This window comes from Cygnus olor, chromosome 2, assembly GCF_009769625.2.
Source record: "Cygnus olor isolate bCygOlo1 chromosome 2, bCygOlo1.pri.v2, whole genome shotgun sequence".
Lineage (NCBI taxonomy): Eukaryota > Metazoa > Chordata > Aves > Anseriformes > Anatidae > Cygnus > Cygnus olor.
The window spans coordinates 64,494,112-64,512,428 of NC_049170.1; the positions used below are offsets into that span (position 1 = coordinate 64,494,112).

The 18,317-nt window shown below is 40.3% G+C and overlaps 1 protein-coding gene across 1 annotated transcript; it reads left to right on the top strand.

Moving 5' to 3' along the window:
- Window positions 1-953: 953 nt before the first annotated feature.
- Window positions 954-4,024, top strand: LOC121064416 (probable G-protein coupled receptor 141; the record flags this gene model as incomplete). The annotated part of the gene is made up of 1 exon (XM_040545860.1): window positions 954-4,024. A coding segment is annotated over one exon (882 nt), but the record flags the coding sequence as incomplete, so codon positions are not given.
- Between the last annotated feature and the right edge of the window lie 14,293 nt (window positions 4,025-18,317).

The window sequence follows — 18,317 nt, forward strand, 5'->3', positions numbered from 1 at the left end:
AACAGAATTAAGAATTTCCGATTAAAGCCACATTTCTGATTTCAAACTCGAGAAGAAGCAAAGAGAGGGCGCATTAACTTTCTAAGAAAACATGTTTTAGCTGTTACTTCATTTTTTGAAACTCTTTGTAAGGTAAGGAAAGATTCCATTAGCAAAGTACGCTTGTAACCTGCATGCTATCTCTGTATACTTTCGTACAAAGAGAAACCTGTGTGCAAGCCCTATATCCAAATACGAATGCAGATGTCAACAAACGCCTATAGGTTTATATCCTTGGGGAAAAAAAAGAAAAAAAAAAAGATCCTATATTAATTTGTAGCTCTTCATTATTTTTCATAATAAAGTAGTGCAGGTGAAATTCTGTAACAAAAAGACTTGGAGCTGAAGCAAGAAGAAATTGTTTTTTAATCTGCAGATCTGTATTTTCACTGTGCTCTGTGAATCCAGAAACTGAAACTGTTGCTGCCTTATGGTTGCCCTGCAGTCACCCAGCAAGACGCTAAAAAGATGGCTTTGGTGTCTTCAGAAATTATGCACAAATTATACATGCAACCTCTTTGCATTTCAGTATTTTTCCTACCTTCAATTTTAGCTTTATAACATAGGTGCAAATTAAACTTGTAGAATTTACAGTCAACGTCTTGACTATGTCAAAAGGCTTGATAGAGGCAAATAATTGCAAAAATATCCTGGCATGCAGTTTAATAAATTAAAAACTCATTCTTTATTATATAAAATATGGTTTTAACACCAAGAGACACAGCTTATTGCTGTTATATACAGCTTGACAACTATTATAAGGTTGTATATACATGGGATAAAATTATTTCAAACACAATTCACTAAAATGTCACTTCATGAATCTGTGACATTCTATAGTTAACAATAACAGAAGCAACAAAGAAAGCATGTCTATTTTAAAAGTTCACAATTTTAATTTTCAGTAACCTTGAAAAGAGGTGCTTAGGAGGATGCCTAATAGCAGCTTGACCCAGCAGAACCACTCCTCCAACGAGACACTGCTGGACACCTCAGAGAGGTTCCACTCTGTTCTCATAATCCTGTACAGCATTGACCTGGCTGGCGGCACCCTCGGGGTCATCGTGATGTCCCACCAGTTGTTTCGAAGGAAGTCACAATCTGTGATGACCATTATCATCATCAACCTCCTGGTGCTGCACACCTTCCTGCTACTCAGCATCCCCTTTCGCCTCAGCTATTACATTTTACAGGAATGGAAATTTGGGACGTTCACCTGCAGGCTAGTGAGTGCCATTATATACTTCCACATGTACACCACCTTCACGTTTTACGTTGCTATCATCGTAATACGTCTCTTCCGACTTGAGTTTAAGAAGTGCTACACTACAACGTGGGTGATTGCTGTCTGGCTGCTGGGAGCACTGGTGATTGCACCTGTTTTTCTCTCTTACTATGGCACCTCTAAAACATACCCGTCCTCCCAGTGCTTTCACTTCCAGCAGGAGATACAAGAGATACCCATGGTGATAGTAAACTACTGCTTGGTTGGAATTTTGATGGTTGTTTGTGCTGTGCTCACTGTCATCCAGCTATCTGTGATCTACAGACTGGCTGTGAAATACTGGCCTGACATCAACTCCCATGTGGAATTCAGGGCTCAGGCAAAGAGTTTCTTCTTCATCTTGGTAATGTTAGTGTGCTTTATGCCTCATCATGTATTCAGAGTATATTACATCCGAAAGTGCCACCTGGATAAAGACCATAAACTTCTCTCATACAATGAAATTTTTTTAGCTTTAACAACAATGTGTTGCTTGGACATGTTGTGCTTCATAGCAGGAATAGCCCACTGAACTCTGAACTACAGGAAATCCAGCCACTCTGTGTCAATACTGGCTCTTGGCCGAAATAAACTTGTGTCAGGACTTTGCTGTGCCAGGGAGACTGCTGAGTTTTCAGGAAGGCTATATAGGATTGTCATAGTCTTTGGCTTTTGCAGACTAGGAAGATCCATCTTTCCAAAACTACTGGTTTTTATCTTCTCTCTTGAAGACAGACATATGAGCCTTACTTTGGTCTTTGACCTAAATGTCACGTCACGAAGCTTCATTAAGATTTTCCTCAGTCGTCCCGCTCCCTAACCATTAGAGCACAAGTATCCATCCCTTCCTCTTTTTTCCGCAGACGGTCTCAATAACTACAACCCACTGTGGCTAACAAGTTTTCACTGTGAAAGTCTAACAATTTCTTCTGTCAGTTGTGATACTGACGGGGAGGGGTAAGAAGGAAATTCCTTTACAACCTTTTTGTACAAGTGATTTTAGATAACAAGGACATAAACTACATTAGAAATGTATTCAAGGCATGAAACAGGGCATGAGTGAAATGTTTTAGTGGAATATTCTAGCATAAGCTTCTTTTGTTCATCTATACAAAGTGTATATTAAATTAAATGAAAACATTTAACATTCTCGTAACTTCAACTTTACTTGATTTATTTCAAAAACACAAGAAGCTCCCTGAACTGAGGTAATTACACCTTCAAAGTGAGTGAGAGCTGAACAGGTCACAAATTTCAAAACTTTTGTCTTATATCTCCCACCAGGTCTGGATAGGTGGCTGTTACCGCTTAAGTCCACTGCAGCCAAAGAAATCCAAGTTATCATTGTGCCCTGCCCATAACTGGAGCTAGAATTCAGGACTGAGGGGTCTGGTCCTTCATGGAAGGATCAGCTGCTCTCTAGGAGAGGGAAATATTTTAACAGCCTTCAAAAACTGTTTGAGCAGAAAATGTCTTTGATGTCTGGTCGCTTTCAGTTGACTGTTGATTTATTATCAGATGCCATATTTTTTCCATTTACAGATGTAACAAAGCAAAACTAGAATAAACTAACTGAAATGTGTTTAATCAGTTCAACATATGCTCGTGCATGTGTATATAAACTTTTGCATGAGTGTATATTTTTTCCATTAGATGGATTATATTCTTTGTGAACTTGGAAAATAGAATGAAATAACTGGGTCTTGCTCCCTCAGGAACCACATCCGTTCTGGGAATCTCCATTTTCACTATGTAAAAATTATTTTCACGCATGCTGCTTGTTCTGCTCCGTATAGAAGGTTTCCACCCTTCTGGCTAAGGCCTCACTGTCATTCGCTGCATCACAACAGCTTGAGGCCAGCTTTCTCCCATTCCAAACTCCCAGGACTCACACAAGTGTATACTTTCTCCTTCGTAACCCCATGAGTTACCAAAATTTGCATAATTTGTAGTCTGGCAATCTTTGCTATAGAAGTGCTATGATGCCCAGATTCAGACAGGTCAAAAGGTGATTTGGGAGGGTTGAAAAACTGCACCTATCAAGGAATGCTAGTGATGCCTCAGATTGATGGCCTTTTTTTTGAACAAAAGAGCATACACTGACTTTGCTAATGCTGAACAAACATTTTTGCCTTTAACCATTTCCATAAAAACCTTTGTCCAAAATTCCTAATGGTTCCAGAATTCTTTCTACTGCTTTTAAAAAGTGAAAGTCCAGGGGACCACCAGCACTTCCTGAAGCCTTCCAAATATCCTAACCTTCCCCTGGTGTTACCAGGTCCACTCCTGCTCTTACAATACAGTCTTTTCAGTCCATGATTTTCAAAGACAGAAGTTACAGGTACAGTAAAATACAATAAAACACAGATACAACGCAAAAGGCCAGATTCTAAAAAAGGTAAATAGTTCCCAAAACAGCAGCTTTTTGATATTCTTCTCTGGGCAGTATGCTGCATATGTACCTGATAAGAGAGCCAGGGACTCTCAAGGTGAAAAAGCTTAAACAAAGCTTTGGCCCTTCAGAAGAAATTGGAGGAAAACAAGGCAAGAGGCAGGGCCCGCAAAGAAGCTATTTGTATCTCTGCCACCAGAAAGAGTTTCTTTAAGTTGAATCTACCAAAGTCTTTAGAAAAACTGGCAAAGCCCTAAGTGAGGCAACAATTACGTTGCTCCCCCTTCTGATTACTGACTCCTGTAGCTAAATAAAACATATTTTGCTTGAACCATTGTCACTGCCTTTTCTTACTGACCAATGCTACCAAGCTGGCCTATCTGGAGAAGAACAGAGTCGTCTGGTGTTGATTATGAGTCTGCTGATAATAAAGCAGTCCAGGATAATATAGTGCAAGTATGGGAGAAGGAAAGGGAAATTACACAATGTCTTCAGCTATGGTATCGTTCCATACAATTCCTTCAAGGAGATTTTAGGGATAATTGTGTAAGTTCTTAGTTCTGGTCAGACTGTAACTCCTCTGGAACTAAGTATTTATCTTTTCAGCTCCTCAAAGACCAGGGCTGTCCTGTGGTCCATGTGCTGGTATAATGTTGATCACACTATCTATGTATATAATACCTACATGTATTTGAGGAGTTGAATTGCTAACACTTTCTTTTATGCAATGTCTGTATTCAGCCATACTTCATAATCAATTAAATCCTTCCAGCAGAATAAATCTAAGGAAAAATATTTTATACAGTTCAACAATTAGCTGTGAAAGGTTTTTCCTGAGCAAGTGGGCAAAACAGAATTAATTTTACTCCATCCAGCACAGAAGTGGCAGGACTCTGCATGTACCAACAGGCTCTTCAACCTCTCCCCACCATCTCCTAGAGGTTTGGCTGCTAGTGTTGAAGGCTGGCTGTGACATGGTGCCGCTGTCTAAGCCTATGTAAGATGCTGTTAACAGAGTGGTGTGAGAAAGAGCTGTAAAAACCACCATGTTGGGGGCCTCCCCACCTTGGCTTCGTGGCCTATCCGTCTTGGTCTGGTGGCCTTGCCCTCAGCTTTTGCTTGATATTTTTTCCTGTGCCTGTCCAAGAAACTTGCTGAAATAATCTTGACCCACTGACTTGACTTTCTGCCGTGATGCTGAAGCTGTGCTGGTTCTATGCTTAGGTTCTGTGGGCTTGCACGCTGCACTGGGTCCAGCTGGGATGGAATTAACATTCTTTGTAGCAGCCCGTACAGTACTATGTTCTGGATTTGTGGCTAAAATAGTGCTATTAGCACAGTGATGTTTGACTGCTGCTGGACAGTGCTTGCACATCATCAAGAATTTCCTTTTTTCCCACTCTGCTCCCCAGTGAGTAGGCTGGGGGTGGGCAAGACACTGGGAGAGGACACGGATGGGACAGCTCACCCAAATTTGCCAAAGGTATATTGCATACAATCCATCATACTCACCAATAACAACTGAAGGAGAAGAAGAATGGAGGGCATTGACTTCCTTGGTGGCCATTGCTCTGAGACTGGCTGGGCATCAGACTAGGTGTGGGACATAAGGAGTGATTTCCTGTGTATTGCTTGTTGCTAATTTTTTTTCTTTCCTTTACCTGTTAAACTATCTGTATCTCAACTCATTAGTTTTCTTGCTTTTGTTCTTCCTGTTCTCTTTCCTGTCTTGCTGGGGGTGGAAGCACTGAGAGAACAGTTGTGTGGGTGGTTGGTGGCTTTCTGGGATCAGCCCACCATGCACTGCTTCTTGGTGAGGCTCCTGCCAGCCTTGATGGTACTTGGCTTCCAGCCCTCTCTTGCTGCTCCCCAACAGAAAGCCAAGGCAAACTTCATTAATATTATACATCAGAAAAGGACCAACTGTGAAGAATAAGCATCACCAAGTAGAATCTATCTTCACGTTATCTTCACTTCAAACCTGGTGTGAGATTTTGCCCAGGGAGGTGGTGGAGTCGCCATCCCTGGGGGTGTTTAAGGAAAGGTTGGACGTGGTGCTTAAGGACATGGTTTAGTAGGTGACATTGGTAGTAGGGCGACGGTTGGACCAGATGATCTTGGAGGTCTTTTCCAACCTTAATAATTCTGTGATTCTATGATTCTATGAAATTTGGACCTATAATACTTCTTCCTTACAGCCACAGTCAAACAATGATAACGTTCCTTATTAACCATTGCAATGAAGAGAAGCATGGAAAGTGAAGTGCATCTTGTGCTTCAGCTCCTTCTCATAGCTCTTAAAATCTAAAACAGGTTTGCACCAGGGTTTCAGACAGAACTTCACTCTAGTGCTTGCTGCACCATCCAGATCATACCAAATCCCCATTCCTTCTTCCACCAAACAGTCACTTTCTTTAACCTTGCCCATGAATCACACTCCCCTAACTCTTGGCCTTCATCATTGATCTATCTATCCTGCATTTTAATCTAAGCTCCTTTTTCTTTTTCAGGCTTGACCATTTTCTCTGTCTCTTCTCTCACTGACTAGCTCAGTCATGAAAAGACAAACCACTCACTGGTCTCAGTATGGTCGTTTTAACTCAGAGAAAAATGGATTGACCATTGATCCCAGTGTTGTTAGATATGAGACTCACATTAAAGTGATAGAGATTGGCTCTATTCAATACCCAATCCCCTGCTGAAATCTGGAAGCACTCTAAATACTGGTTGAAGTAGGAAGTTATCATTCTCCAGGAGAGTAATCTAAGAAGTAAATTCTGAAATGGCAATAATACTGAGTTCAGACTGCAGGAGATTGTTCTTGCTACATACTATGTAAAGACACATTCCTTGGAAAACAGTTAAAAATGATTGGTTTGAATGCCATTTATATGATCCAAGTAATTCTGGAGATAATTATACACATTAGTAATTGCTTTCGTGTTAACTGAATATGTAAAATTGTAAACCATTTAGTCATTCCATTCATTTTTAATGCCATCAAATGAACACTGGGAAAATCCCCAGACATCCTAATGGAAAGAATATCAAACTGCTAAATGCATCTTCTGTTATTTTTTGCATGAAATTCTGCTTAAGAATAGGCAAGCAAAACAAAACCAAAACCAAAAGCCTGCTTGCACACTTTGACATCCTAAATTAGTTTGGTAAAAGAAATCTATAGGCAGAGCAAGAGAATTCTTATAATGAAAAAGTAGTGTGTCAAAAGGTTTCCAGGTATATTTTTTCTCCTCGCAGAGTTTGCACTCTGGCAAAATGTACCTGGACAAAACAAGCACAGTAGGTTATTTCCTGTGCTATACTCTCTGCTATGACATATGCTAGAAAACTAGATAGACCAACAATCAAAAGTCCAGGCACTTCTAGAAAATGAGAAGCTTGACCTTGGCTTCCATCTTCATTACTGAAACCATGACTTGGGCAGTCTACTTCCATGTCAACCTTGATCCCTCTGAAAAATTAGAACATAAATGCTATCTTCTGTAGTGAAATTGCTCTGAAGATCTCAATGGGAATGTAGAAAATGCAAAAAACTCATTTACTACACATGCCTGAATATCCATGAGCATTTCTGGAAATTCCTGCTGTTACAGCCACAGTGCTACGATAATTAGCCTGTTTTTACCTAACTCAGGCACATCCTTTTGAAAAAAGCTGAGGGTGATGTGAGCCCACCCACAAGTCAACTGCACAAGGGGCATATTCTTTGTAATTCAAATCCGCTAGTATCCAGGACAGCAATGTTCAAATGAAAACAAACAAACAAACAAACAAAAACAAACAAAAAAAAACAACTCTCCATTTCCTTCTGATGCATCTGTTCCTTCTGCTTGCTTATACAGAAAGGTCATATTGATGATGCTGTCAGATGAGCTTGTCCCTCTGTGGGGAGGATGGTGTGGGGCTGACACACTTGCAGAGTGCGCGTGGTAGATGGACACGCTAACTTTGTCTCCATGAACAATGAAACTGTTCACCTGATGTACTCTGCAAGGAATTCAGGATTAAAGCTGTATCTGTCTTGAATTTTCACTGTTTGAGTCTGAATTGCTTGTCCTGGGTATCCTGACACCCTGAGTTTCTTTGATATGAAGTGGTTGGTCTCCAAACCTAGGATTCACTTCCATCAGGGTGCCCTTGTTCAGAACTGCAGTCTTCACAACTGTATCTTCATCTTTTCCAGTACAATCATAAATATAAAAACACAATGCAGTTCCTGCCTTTTATCATATATAATCCACTTTGGGGTCTTTAGTGCAGTGGTATTTTATAAACCATGAGCAAGGTAGCAGCTATCTGGCATACAGAGAAGAACCACACACGAGTAAACTTGTGATAGGAGTTTTGTGTTGAAAATGACTTCTATCCATAAATGCATATATGTAAACATTGCAGAAAAGCCCTTCGAGGGCAAAATTTATAGCAATGATTCTTATGCAAAGAATAAATATCAGACAAAACTAAACCCACAGAAACACGAAAAAAAGAATTAAAAAAAAAAAAAAAAAAAAAAAAAAAACAGAACAATCAAAACAAAGCACGAAGCTACACATGACCAGCAGAAAACACAATTTCTTTGTGTCTTTTTACTACATTGTTTTCAGCTATAGGTTAAGGGCCATGTACTAAATCCATAGTAAGGCATGACCTGCTGTCATGCAAAGGGTGTGACATACAGAGATATTTTATTCACACAGAGATATTTTATTCATCAGCTGACAATTTGTGACCAAACTGACAAGGAAAAGGCAGGAGTCTTAGCTAAGGAGGAAGAGACTGATGTTGTACAGGATGAAAGAGCTGCAGCACAGAAACTATATAGTGTAATGGCAAGGTTAACATTGCAAAAAAATTCAGTTTCTAAATTCTGTCACTGATGATCGCAATTGCTTACAATGATCTGTGCCCTGACATTATCTTACCAGAACAACATACAAGGCAAAGAGCTGCCAGCAAACTGCTTCACTTATTCCTCAGCGGTAAGGAGACTTCTCATGTCAACAAATGGAGAATAAAAATCGTTGGGAGTTCTAGGAAAGAAAAGAGACTGACAGCACAAAATCAGGTGCCCTGAGCAGTCCCATTTCTGAATGTTTAGGTTCCACAGTCTGAAGTACAGAGTGCCTTCCACAGAGTACCTGGGCTCTTGAAAGGATTCGTATTTTGATCCATCCAGTATGCTCCCAACCAGTCCCAGGCACTTCTCTCCAAAAGGATGTGAAGTCCTCAGCAAACACATTCATTTGACACTCAAAAAAATGTGCTCCTTGGCAGCCTTGGTTTTGTTCCTCGTGTTTCTTAGGAGTCTCTCCTCACTTTAGACCCTCGAGCACACCCCTCACCTCCTAGCTTCTGACCCACTTGGGACTAAGATGGCATCCCTGCCTGCAGAGGCCGTCCTGCTCCAAGCAGATCTATCTAATCATTTATGGAAAACCACACAGGACCACTGAGGGACATGGAGAAGCTTGTGAATGTAGTCTGTGAAGCACCAGACTTGCATGCAGCAGAAGAGGGGAAAGCTGGGCTCCAGCTGAAGCAATTTTCTTTTTGTCAGGGAAAGATGTGAAGAACGCTCTTAGCGTTCTGCCTCAGTGTTTATAAGAAAGTATCTGCTTGCTTTTAGGTCTTGGCAAACAAAGAGGAAGATGATGGATATTTCAGAGGAAGGAAGGCTGCAGGAGACAGACCAGAAGGCATTTGCCTTGCACACTAATTCTTTCATTTATGATTTCTCTTGAATACTTGGGAAGGTTGATTTATGCTACCCGTGACATTCCATTGCCATGTAAAACAGTATATGTTCTAATACTTAGTGACAATAAATTGCATCAATCCATCGGACAACATGAAGATAAAGAAGTCACTGCAATAAGATAGAGCCTCTACATGATACTGAAAAACAACATAAAAATTCACGCTGCTTTCATATCATACTTTGTTTGGCAGAACTGTCTTACACTAAGTAAATCCAGTGGCACATCCTCTGTCACTACCCCACTAATGTTTACCCAAAGATATGATGAACAATCCTTCAGCTAGAATTTTTAATAAAACCTCTTCCTACAGCAATTCTTCCTCTTTCAAATTCATATTCTCTCTCTGTGAAAACCCCCACCTAAATTTTGCAGTAAAAAAGCAAAAGCAAGCAGGTTCATGAGAAAAGGTCTACCCACTGAAACAAAATAAAAATATCACAACAAAACTTCCTCCTTGCACCAGATTATAAAAGGAACCGCAAATACAACTGTAATGTCTCTTCCAATCTCAGCATTGTTAAAGGAGCCAATGTACTAGCAAACTGAGAGAAACTAGGAGAAACAGAGACAACTGACAGCTCGTAGTTTTGAAGAAGCGCTGTAAAAGAAATCAGGAAGGGGTGGCTCTGATTCTGTGCACCATGCTTTATTTCATGCCTGGCTCTGGCATACCAGCCTCCCTTCCCAAAGCTTAACCTAATCGAGTGACCACCTGTGTATTGCGGATGGAGCGAAAGAAGAAATGAATTCAGGAAGAGGCTTTTCTCCGCTGACAAACATCATGATGATTATGATGTAGCGATAGGACAAGGGATAACAGTTTTAAACTGCAAGAGGGTAGATTCAAATTAGATATAAGGAAGAAATTCTTCACTATGAAGGTGGTGAGGCACTGGGACAGGTTGCCCAGAGAAGCTGTGGATGCCCCATCCCTGGAAGTGTTCAAGCCCAGGCTGGATGGGGCTTTGGCCAGCCTGGTCTAGTGGGAGGTTTCCCTGTCCATGGCAGGGGGGTTGAAATTATGTGATCCTTGGGGTCCCTTCCAACCCAAACCATTCTGTGATTCTAGGATTCTCTGACTCATCTACTGCTCCTGGTTTCTCTCTCACTGTCCTCTGGCTCTTCTGTAGAAGCACAAAATGTCAGTGCATAGACTAGAGGAGTCTGTCTCATAAACAGCTGTGCAACATAAATCACTGGGCACACTCCTGCTTTATTTCTGCTGTTACCCTAAACAATTTCCTATCTGTAAAAAGACATTTATCCTAATTACTAATTATCTTTCCTCTTAAGCCCTAGAACTCTGAAAAGAAGAAACGTATTTTTCAGACAAATGGCTCTTGAAACCTGCCAACCTTTTTTTATCCCAAACTTCCCCCTTCCCTTGAAATGTTACCCTTTGGATCTCTCTGAGAAGAGTAACATCAGCAAAAGCTACTACTGAATTAGTTACAACTTTCTAAAATTTTAGACAACCACCACCGTAGTGCAGGGAACATAAGACTTAGAATCCTTAGCACATGGCAAGGTCAAAAATGTTTTGTTTTGTCAAGCAGATAGGGGAGCTGGTGCCAAGAAGAGAGAGCAGCTCCCAGGCCGCAGCATGGGGGTAGGAAGTTCAAAAATGAAGGGCTCTCTGTTAGTGTTTGGTGAAGAGGATGAGACAGGTAGAAGGAACCAAGGTGCAGGATAAGTACGTTTGATTTATACATATATTTTTATTCATTCAGAAGGCATTTCTGCTTGAAAGGGTAGCCAGCCACACAATGGAGGAAACTGGATAACTGTAAAAGTCTGGACTAACTATCTGTGCTTGAGTTAGGAGTGTTAGGAGTAAGTAGTCACACTAGGTTTTACAGTGGTAGGTAGGGAACAGAATTTGAAAGAAAATGCATGGGAGTCTTTCAGGGGCTACTACAAGGTAAAAATCCAAGTTGAAAAAGCAGGAGAGTGTACTTAAGAGTACAAATGTGCACATGCACTGCTACATGCTCTTTGCTGAAGCGCTGCCAGAGTAAGAGATGCCACTAGCAGAGTGACAACTCTTATCCAGATGAGGTAGCGGTGCTGGAGCTGCTGCAGCAAGAGGCAGCAAGAGGCAGGAGCAGAAGTAGGACAGATGGCAGATGCAGCCACCAGAGCAGCAGCTAGAGGCAAGGAAGGGACCAGGACAAGGGCAGTTTGCATCTGCTCTGGCTACCCATCTGGAGAGGAACAAACTTTTGGGATGCAAAAATCCCAAATCATGCGTGACATGTTGGCAGGAACTGGGAAGCAAGGTACACAGTGACTTCACCATGAAACCAGAGAGGAGGTCTGTAAATAGCTCTTACTGTTCTTTAAAGAAGGATCAGTTTGGTATCATATGGCATGTGGTTTGTCTCCTCATTGCTTTTTTTCTTTTTATATATCTAGTGAAATGCTTTTTTTCTGTTTGTGGGTGAGAAAAGTAACTCACGGAGCACCAGTGTCATTTTTCCTGATTTCTAGATTTCAGCTAGTGTTTTATTAATAACCACAATACTTGACTTATTGACTTGTTGCCAATCAAGCTCTGGCATGACGAGGGTAAAAAGTACAAGGCTTGGGAACTTAAACCAAAATTATGGTATGATTACAATCATTTTCCAGAAGATTTAAACAGCTTTAAATTTTACTTAGGTAAACTAAAACTCTGATATAAAAGCCTGATATATGCTCACAGACAGTGACTTTTGCCATATAAGAAGACTCCCATCATGCAAACACCCCAGATAAAAAACTTTGTTCTAGGAACCATATCGTACATGCAAAGGACACGGTCCTCTGATTCATGAGATAATCTTTGTGCAGAAACATGGGCTTTTATTGAAATCTCTGAACACTGTTGATGGCTGTTTCCACTAACATTACAGGCTCTATAAATATAAGAATCATTTTCAAAATAATCTCACAATAGTGGTATGTGCGTGTTAAGCATTACAGCACGATTAGAGACACAGGAAATGAAAGAACTCAGAAATCTGCAAGAATGAGACAGCAACAAAAACAAAATAAGAAGAATCTTAGGTTTTATAAAAGGGAAACAGCTCTATTACAAAACTTATGCCACTGTAAGTCAAAACAAAACAAAGAAAAGGAGAATGGAAGGAGAAGGAAGCATGTAACTCATAACAATCTGCTTATTTATTATTTAAAATAACAATGAAATTAAGAGAGCTTAAGAAAGAAATAGTTTCAAAAAGGCAAAAAAAAAAACAATAGAGGCAGGCCAAAAAGGTTTCTCTGAAGCAAGCTAGACAAATTTGATGGGTCAAAATAAACAACCATTGCTGGCTGATAAGTAGAGCTGACAGAAATAAGTGGGAACACAGAGTAAGGGTGAAGATGAAGTATTAGGAAAAAAAAATAAAGGTATTTTCAGGAGAGTCTTAGTACACCAAAATCATAGAACACACTTGCAGAAGTTGAACTGCTCTCTGAAGTCATCCCAAATAAGAATATCTCTATTATAAAAACTAACAATACCCAATTTCATTAGTTTTCTTCTAGTTATTCTTTTCTTCTAGAATTATTTTACTGCTCACAGATCTTGAAAAGGAATTTGGTTAAAATGAAACGCTCTTCTGTCATTATCAGGTGGAATAAAATCTGTTTTATCAGATTCTGTCTGATCAGATACAATAATCTAGTAAGAGAACAATACATCCTCTTCACATATTTTTGCAGTGGCTAGCTCCTGATGAAACAGCTCTTGGGAAAAAGCCCTCAGCTCACCTTCTGTTCCTACACAACCACACCGCAAAAGCCAGTGGGAGTGATCAAACCATCCTGCCTTTTCTGCCAACAGGTAACAGGCTCTGGCTGTGTTACTGCCTCCTTATGCTGAGGTTTCCCTGAGCTGTTGTCATCAGAGAAAGTTACCATTGATGTGTAATGGAGGCAATTCTATCCCGGTGGTGTCACTTTGCAATACAACCACACAGCACAGCAATGTGCCTGGAATACCTCTGCCTGGGAGATCACTGCACAGGAACAAAACAAGGAGCCAGAGAGGGGTAAGGCCCTTAGATGTCACCTGATTAAATCAGAAGACATCTAATATTTGCTGGTTCTGTCAGTCACCATACTGTAAAGGCACAATCCATGGACTTAAGAAATGTTGTTCAAGATACATCAAAAACTGCGAGAGATGTGAGAGTGGATACAATACTTTAAGAATATGCCTGTTCTGGGAGTCTGGCTAATGCCCGAGACCGTGCTTTCTTTATAACTGATTAATTCTTCACACCATCAGACTGCAGCCTCAGTGCCCTCAGTGCCTCCTGGGGCCATGAGAGAAGAGCCAGCATGCAAGTAGGAAAGCTAGAGCTTGGTGACTTCTGCTGATTTGGTAAGTTAGAAGAGAGTCTGCATGGCTTCTCACCTATAATATCTACACAAAAATGATATCCAGCAATTTTGGATCATAAAGACTTCCTCCTCCTGAAAAACCAGACAAGAATATCCGTCTTTCCTTGCCACTAAGGGTAACCCCAGCTTTTGTTTTCTGGTGAGTAATTGTCCTTGCAGTAAGAGCATTTTATGAGATGCTGCCAGCTGGCCAGTGGAATACAGCTGGACACTTGTTCCTGGAAAGGAGTGCAGTGAGAATATAAGTTTTTAAGCAGTCAGCAGCACCAAAAAAATACACTCTATGAGAGTTAAATAAGATGGATATTAGCCAATGAAAAAAATAATTATGTGAATGAATTAAAAAACGCTACTGTAAGACTTTAAGCAGTCAAAATATGCCATTAATCCATCCGGTAACCTGAGAAATCCCTTCTACACAAATTAAGAAGAAGCACTGGTAAAACATCTCAAATAAACCCAATAGACCCAACAATGACCAAAAGACTCATTTCTTCAATCATTAAACAGCCATTTTAGTTGCTCTGGGATATGCCTCTTGAAAGATGCATTCGACTTCAGAGGAAAGAATTCATTGACCACTGAACTGAGGAACAATTGTGCCACATCACAATACCATGACAACGTCCTGTCACCCTGTGACTCATTACACTTAAATGGAGCCCCTTTACGCTACTACTTGTCCTCAGATAAACCAGTAGGCAGTATGGAAATGCACATAAAAGCAATCTTCAAGATGCTCAATGGAGTTAAAGGTGAAGACTTCTTTATAGGATTAACATCTTTTGTCTCTATTCATCAGAGCTGTAAAGAACTTCCCCTCCTTTCTTGCCAAATCTTCTGTGTCATGTATTAGCATTATAGTAGTAGTTTGATTCTAAATGATGTTGAGGAAGACTAATATTAGGCATGGCTATTCCTGCAATATGTGCAGGACTAGTATCCCGCTGTTCTGCTTTGCATAGCTTAGCACTGCCTTAATATGCACAAAAGCCTGAGCAGTTTTAGCTGCATGACCATTCTGTTTGAGCAATGGGAAAAAGGGACCAGTAATGACACATATCCTATTTCAATACTCTTAATTTTTCCTCTGTAATGCTTAGAGCTCCTCTTCCTATCCATCAAAATGCCAGGATACAGTACATGTGAAGCTGGTTGGTTCTCAGGAGGGAGACCTAACCCTGGAAAGAAATAAAGCAGAATATGCCAGTAAGTTACTCAATATCTCTGAAAGTTACAGAGATATCAAATACCAACCAGCAAATTCTCACTGAAAATTGAAACCCCAGCATTTCACACGGCAACCCTATCAGTCTTTGGCTTTAGTTTCTTTTAATGCTTTCATGTATAGTGACCAGCAGACTATCAACCTACCTGTGGCAGATTGTTGATTTCCTACTTGTTACAGGGAAAGAAATGTTGCTGTTCAAGATATGCGGAACTGCTGTTTTGCCTAGGCAGCACTTCTGAACATCCATGAGCAGACCACATAAACAACCACCTCCAAATTAGACAATTTTTTAAATTTTTTTAGAAGAGTTTTGGGGCCATCTGTAGGCGGACCTTTTGATTTGGAGCTTAGATTTGTAGACTGAGAAACTCTCTTGACTCTTTCCAACTCCTGAAAAATAAAGTGAGACCGGCAGAAGAAATACATGGTCTGATAGTGCTTCATGTTGTAATTTCCTTCTTCATGTGCCAATCAAGACAGGACTTGATTTGTGTTTGGTTTTGGATTTTTATTTAGTGATGTTAATAACAGTTAAAAATCAGCTCCATGTGACTGTGTATTTGAACAACAGGCAGCAGTGAGCACAAGGCAAGTTGAGAACATTAAGGTTGTTGGTTGATATTGACCAAGACAGCATACTGGAAAAGCCAGGATGCCTTCACAGTTCTGCCAGACACTGGTGACACTAACAGTGAGAAGAACATGGTAAGACTATCTGTGCTGCAGGGTCTGTGCTGTGGAAGACAGCAACTGTCCTGCGAGCTCTTCAGATGTATGCTCTCCTTGTACAATTAATTAAACGTCCTGTTGCAAGCGTCAAAGTTGACCAGAAACAGGCTGCATTAAGTCTCTAACAGGAACATAGCTTGTCTCTGGCTCTAAAACTGCCACAGTCATGATGGTACATCAGAATCTGACTTTACATCTTCTTTGAAACAAATTCAGACAACAGAAGAAGAAAACAGCCAAACACCTTTCACTGAATATTGGCTGAATCAATCAGATGCTGAAACGAACCATGTCTAAGGAAAACAAGGGCAGTCTGGTTATACTGCTGGAAATTAAAATCTCAAAGATATGTTATAAAACACTGAATTTATGTCAATATGAACACAACTGGAAGTAATGCAGAAGTGGTGCCAGCACCACTTGATTCACTGATGAAGGCAAAAGAGAACCGCAAACACTCCCCCACCACAATAATTTCAGATGCAAAGAGATACCCATTGCTCTGTGGCAAATCTCCAACAGGTAATGTGTGATATTTCTGGAATTACCTGTAGTCTAGCATGCCACCAACCTCATCTCAAGCACCTGACCACACTTGTTCTTTCATTAAAAAGTAGCTAGGTTAGGTGCAACCATCATAACAACTGGACACCCAATCACATAACTGTTTCTTTCCTTTGACTTGAGCTCTTCTTTATCAAGAAGCTTTTCCTGTAATGTCACATGAAAAGTCTTCAGCTTTGTCACTGTAAGAGGCATGCTAGTTTTATTGTGCAGAATGTTGTATGTGCATAGGCAATAGCTGTGACAGCAGGAAGAGCACCACATTATGAAGCTTTCATAACAACGCAATTATTAACTCAAGTCATTCAGACACATTTTCCAATAACTGCTTTGTATGTTTGATACCATAATCAGTTGTTAGATGACTCAAAATGTGCCACCATTAGAAGCTTTTTGTCATAACTCTTTTCAACTCAATTTAATAGAATTGTGATACTTGGTGGCATCATGACATTTTTTGTTGGTATGGGTGCCATGGAAAACTCAAGTGGGATCCAGGTGGAATTACTCATTAACACTGTCCTCCCTTCCTTCTTCAGCATTCTCAGATGTGTCTGCTCACTTGTCAGGTCCTTAGAAAGCCTCTTACATGCTTCCAGCTGTATTTCCTCCCTGGCCATAGCCTAGGCACCATGTGATATTTTCGAACTTGTCTGGACAGTTTCTGTGCTTCCTACATTTTAGTCCCTCTTAAATGTCCAGGTCTGTAAGGTTCCTCACCATGAGTCGAGCTGGCCTTTGAACAGACTGCCTATAGCTATCACTCAGACACCTGTGCACTTCCACAGATAAGAAAGCCACAAAAAAAAATTGGAATTGAGTGTATTGCTCATACTAGTGGAGCTACCATATAAGAATGATGTCAGGTTATCTACTGTTTGAAAAGCACACACTGAAAAAGAGTACTAGTGCATAACATTTAACAGTGTGTTTTTAAAAAGATTAGGAAAGGTTACAAAATCTTTTTCAATTTGGCTGCAATGAATCACACTGTGGTCGGTGTTCTCTCTCCTTGTCTTCCCAGTGCTTAAACTTCCCCTTTGTCACGAAGTCACTCACTGCAGCTGACTGTGGCCACACAGAAGTTGGCTGTATAGTTTAAGCCAGTTTTGAAGAGACAGGCACTTTCAGCAAGCAATCCATCCCTTCCTAAAGTGGGTGTTTAATATAAAGAGGAAAATTAACATCTGGAGGCACCAATCTATCTACTGAAGGATTCCAGATAGCTGTCTTATTCTTTCTAACTTCTGGAACCCGGTATGAGGAAAATACATGTACTACTGGCAATATAAGGGAATTCACATTTTGCCTACCTGATCTCCACTCACGCTTAGCTCTAACAACCAAACTAACAGGCCTTAAAAGTTATAGTTTGTCCCTCTGACCCTCCCAGACCAAATGCCTCAGCTTTCTGCACTTCCCATTACACATATTATCATCAAGAGTTTATTTGGTCTAATTTCCATTTTTTTACAATTTAGTTTTCGTGGCCTTGCTAGACCTTTTTGTATTATTTTGGAAATATTTGCAGTAAACAAGCTATTCTGGGCAGTACGATGCTGTCAAATTTGTCAAGAATTATCTGAGTTACCACAGTTCACTGAAAGAAGCTATGCAGAATCTGTAAGTGACATTAATCATATAACTGTGAAGCTGGTAGAGGAGTATAGTACAGTCTTAAGTTCTTTAGTATTAATCACTAATCACAATGTATCACAAGTTGCAGCACAGGTAGAAGCAGGGTATGCTTGAAACCAGTCTGATATTAACATCACTACATATAAAAACAAACAAAACAAAAAAAACACAAAACCCTAAGGAGATTAGAATCAGAGGTGAGTTGTAAGTAATTTGAGCTGCTTCATATTTTATTTTCACCTCAAGAATTCATTCCTTCCCTGTCCCACCTCTCCTTCGGATGATAAG